The 3,988-nt window shown below is 39.8% G+C and overlaps 1 protein-coding gene across 1 annotated transcript; it reads left to right on the forward strand.

Annotated features, from left to right (window-relative positions):
- The first annotated feature begins 1,794 nt into the window (after positions 1 to 1,794).
- Positions 1,795 to 2,478, forward strand: Gm20935 (predicted gene, 20935). The gene has a single exon (XM_017318841.1). It carries the CDS (start codon positions 1,795 to 1,797, stop codon positions 2,476 to 2,478), a length of 684 nt encoding a protein of 227 aa, XP_017174330.1.
- The last annotated feature ends 1,510 nt before the right edge of the window (positions 2,479 to 3,988 follow it).

The following is a 3,988-nucleotide window of genomic DNA, read 5'->3' on the forward strand; positions in this document are numbered from 1 at the left end:
ATAAATAAAAATCCAACAACCAAACAATAAAAACAATGCAAGGGTGAAATTCTTTGGCAGAATATTACTCAGATCATCAGGCCTTTCAGTTGGGATTTATTTATTATTTCTAGGAGGCCATATGAAAAGGTAAATTCGAGATGCTGAACGTTTCTGAGTGTAACTAGGGAAGGAACCAGCCTGAGAGGGGTTCTATGATGTAAGCTGAACTAGGGTGATGTCACAGAGCACTGGCTGGAGGTTGCGCATCTATTCCACTTGGAGGCGCTAGAATCCATTGAAGGTGAGTTCACTATCTTCACAGTGGTGTGTCAAAGCCAGGTCATTTTTTCCCACAGGCTTTTGGTGCCTGGTCTGTATCAGGAGACAGAATCTTGACAACTAGGATACTTTTCTATGGGTAAGTATATTTATGAAGTAATTAGGACCCTCATAGCTACAGAAAGCTAAAAATTTTCTCTCCTACAGAGAGTTACTGTACAATTTACTTTCTCCATGTTTATTAGCTAGGGAGATGAATGGTCTAGGTTAGTTTATCTCCTGAATTTATTATCCTTGCTAACAATATCTAGATCACAATTCCACTAAAATGCCAAATCTCCTCTTTGTCCAAGTGCATGTTAGAAGATATTAGTTCTAAATGGCTGATATTGCCTCAAATTGTTGAGTTGTTCTTGAGTTCACTGATGCAATGGCTTCATCAAATAATTCTGAAGCTGGGTCAGGAGAAACAATAAAGAAAAACAGTGGTGTGCTGTGTCCCTGGGAAGATATTTGTGAATGCAGGCACTTAGCTCAGACCTTACACGTACAAGAGAGTCATGGTGACCCTTCTGGCCCTTTTATTTATTTTTTCTCTTCTTCTTGATCATTGGGTGTAATAGTCATAGCACAACCTAAATTGACATAGAATTTCAAGGAGATGATCCTCATCAGAGACAAATTAACTCAGGGCTGAAGAAATAAATGTTGATCTGAGTATATTCTTCTGAGCTCTAGAGAATTACTTGTTAATTACACTATTTTTATTTCCTTGTTTTTTTGTTTCTTTGTTTCTTTGTTTGTTTGTTTGCCTGCTTGGTTAATTTTATTTGAGTTTCTGTATGTTTAGATTTGGCTGTCAGGAAACTCACTGTGTAGACCAGACTAGCCTTTATCTCACTAAGGTCTGCCTCACTCTGCCTCTTGAGTACTATGATTAAAGTTATGGGTCACCACCACTTCCTATTAACTTCTCCATTTGATTGTTTGTTTTGTTATTTTTTGTTTGAATTTCTCTTTTGTTTGTTTTTCGTTTGATTTTCTTCTGTTTTCTTTTACTTGTTGTTGTTGTTGTTGTTGTTGAGACAGGGTTCCTCTCTATAGCACTGGCTTCCGTGGAACTCACTTTGTAGACCAGGCTGGTCTCTAATTTAGAAATCTGCCTGTCCTTGCCTTCTGAGTTCTGGGATTAAATGCGTGTACCACCATGGCTGACTTATTAACTTCTTATTTTTATAAAATTAATTTTAGGAGCTCAAATCTGTTTAGCATAGTCTTCTTCACATGCTCAGAAGTTCTCGTAGAGAAGAGTCTTGGTCCAGCATTCACTCCCAACCCATAACCATTGCCCATAAGGAATTCATATATATGACAGAGGCAACAGCATTGTGTCTGGCGTAAAAGGGCAAGATCTTCAGTCCCAGGCAATGGGCAAGTATGATATTTGAAGAGAATGGAAGCCACTTAGACAGTGTGATCTAGCACAACAGGTCTACAGCCAGGTAGAAGACAATACCTCTGAAGAGTCTGAGCATGACATCACTCAAGAAGAAGAGTAGGAGGAAGCCTTCTTCCCAGGCCCTGGGGAATATTGTTGGCTGCAGAATTTCTCACGGGTGGAAGCAAGGTAATGAGCCTGTCACCCATTGGAAGGCCATCATTCTAGGTCAACTGCCAACAAACCCTTCTCTTTATTTGGTGAAGTATGACGGAATTGACAGTGTCTACGGACAGGAGCTCCACAGCGATGAGAGGATTTTAAATCTTAAGGTCTTGCCTCCCAAAGTAGTTTTTCTTCAGGTGAGGGATGTCCACCTCGCCAGCGCCCTGGTTTGCAGAGAGGTACAACACAAATTTGAGGGGAAAGATGGCTCTGAGGACAACTGGAGTGGGATGGTGCTAGCCCAGGTGCCATTCTTACAGGACTATTTTTACATTTCCTACAAGAAGGATCCGGTCCTCTACGTCTATCAGCTCCTGGATGACTACAAGGAAGGTAACCTCCACATCATTCCAGAGACCCCTCTGGCTGAGGCGAGATCAGGTGATGACAATGACTTCTTAATAGGTTCCTGGGTGCAGTACACCAGAGATGATGGATCCAAAAAGTTCGGAAAGGTTGTTTACAAAGTTCTAGCCAATTCTACTGTGTACTTTATCAAATTTCTTGGTGACCTACATATCTATGTCTATACTCTGGTGTCAAATATCACTTAAATTAAAAAAAAAATCACAAAGTACAGAAATGTAAACTTATAGGATTGAAAAAAATGTTTATTTTCCTGTGTTGGGTACCTATGGGTCTTTGACAACCTCAGTATCTTTGTCAATAAAATTTGTTTTGTTCTAAAAATTAATACGTGTGACATGGCATGCTTTTAGTGAACACATTGTTGGAAGAGATGGACTATGGTGGAAAGAACATCAAAGCAAGATGAAAGTTGCAACTCAGGCTGTGAACAGTGCATACATCTAATATTACACAGGCTAAAATGGACAGGACTTAGATTCTGTGGTCTGCATAGTGAGCAAGGAATTGGAGATATGACTTAGAGGAGCAGGGATGGCAGCAATAGATGGATTTTTAGGAAGAAGGGGAGAAAGACAGGACATAGATAGAATCTCTGGAATGAAGTCTGAGGGAGAAACAACAAGTTGGGGGAAAGAGTGATAGATAAAAGGAATGTGACCTTGTTACACAAAGTGCAACCCAGAAAACTGATCCAAAGAGACTCAGAAATCAGACAAAATCAGGTTCATTTGAATAATGAAACCAAATGAAACTTGTCTCTCATTTTAAGATTTATTATCTTTATTTATATGGGTGGGTAGTAGCTTGAGAGTATAGGTGACCACAGAGACATGAGTTGTCAGATCCCATGGAGCTGGCATTAAAGCTGATTGTTAACCATTGGATATGAATTCAAGAAAACAAATCCAGTTTTTTTGCGGTACAAAAGTGCTCTTGACAACATGGTCATCTCTCAATTCCCATTAAGATATCTTTTTAAGAAATCCAATATTAACATGCAGAAAAGAGACCAGGAAGAAGTTAAGAAAGATTAAATTGATGGTGACCTTTAAAAACAATAAAGGACACACAAAGGAGTAGAGGACACTGAGGAACAAAAATATTCTAAGATGAAGTTCTCAAAATGTGAAGCAGGAGACCCAGGAAGAATAGCAATTTTCTGCAAGTAGTTAAAATTGGACATATCCACATTAGGTTCTTTGGTTTCTTAACAAATAGCCAGCCGATCAGGTCAAATAGTAATTTAAAAGAGAAAATGAGTATACGGTGAGATAATATATGGTGGGGCATGGATCCTGAGTGCTTTCCCTGAGCACTCTTTGCCTGGGATGAATCCTGTGATCTTTTGGATGTCTCTGTGGAGTGCCCCAGATGACCATCAAAATGTTCCCCATGGCCTGTTCCCCTGGCTCTCCTCCAAACATCTGACTCCCAACATACCTATGTACCATTTCAGCCTGTCTATTCCCTGGAAATTCCAGTCTTAAATTTATGTGTGACCTCATTCTCATAAAACAGTGAAGGTGTACTCAATGCATATGTGCTGACCTCTTTTCTATGCCAGTTCTCATGGGTTTCAAACTCTATGAGGTTGCCCAATAAGTTGGTCACTACTCCTGAGTAGCCCCTGTGCTTCATGGGGGTCTTACTGGGTCCCATATGCACTCTGAGTGTTTCTTTTGTTTGTTTGTTTTT

Source organism: Mus musculus, chromosome Y, assembly GCF_000001635.26.
Source record: "Mus musculus strain C57BL/6J chromosome Y, GRCm38.p6 C57BL/6J".
Lineage (NCBI taxonomy): Eukaryota > Metazoa > Chordata > Mammalia > Rodentia > Muridae > Mus > Mus musculus.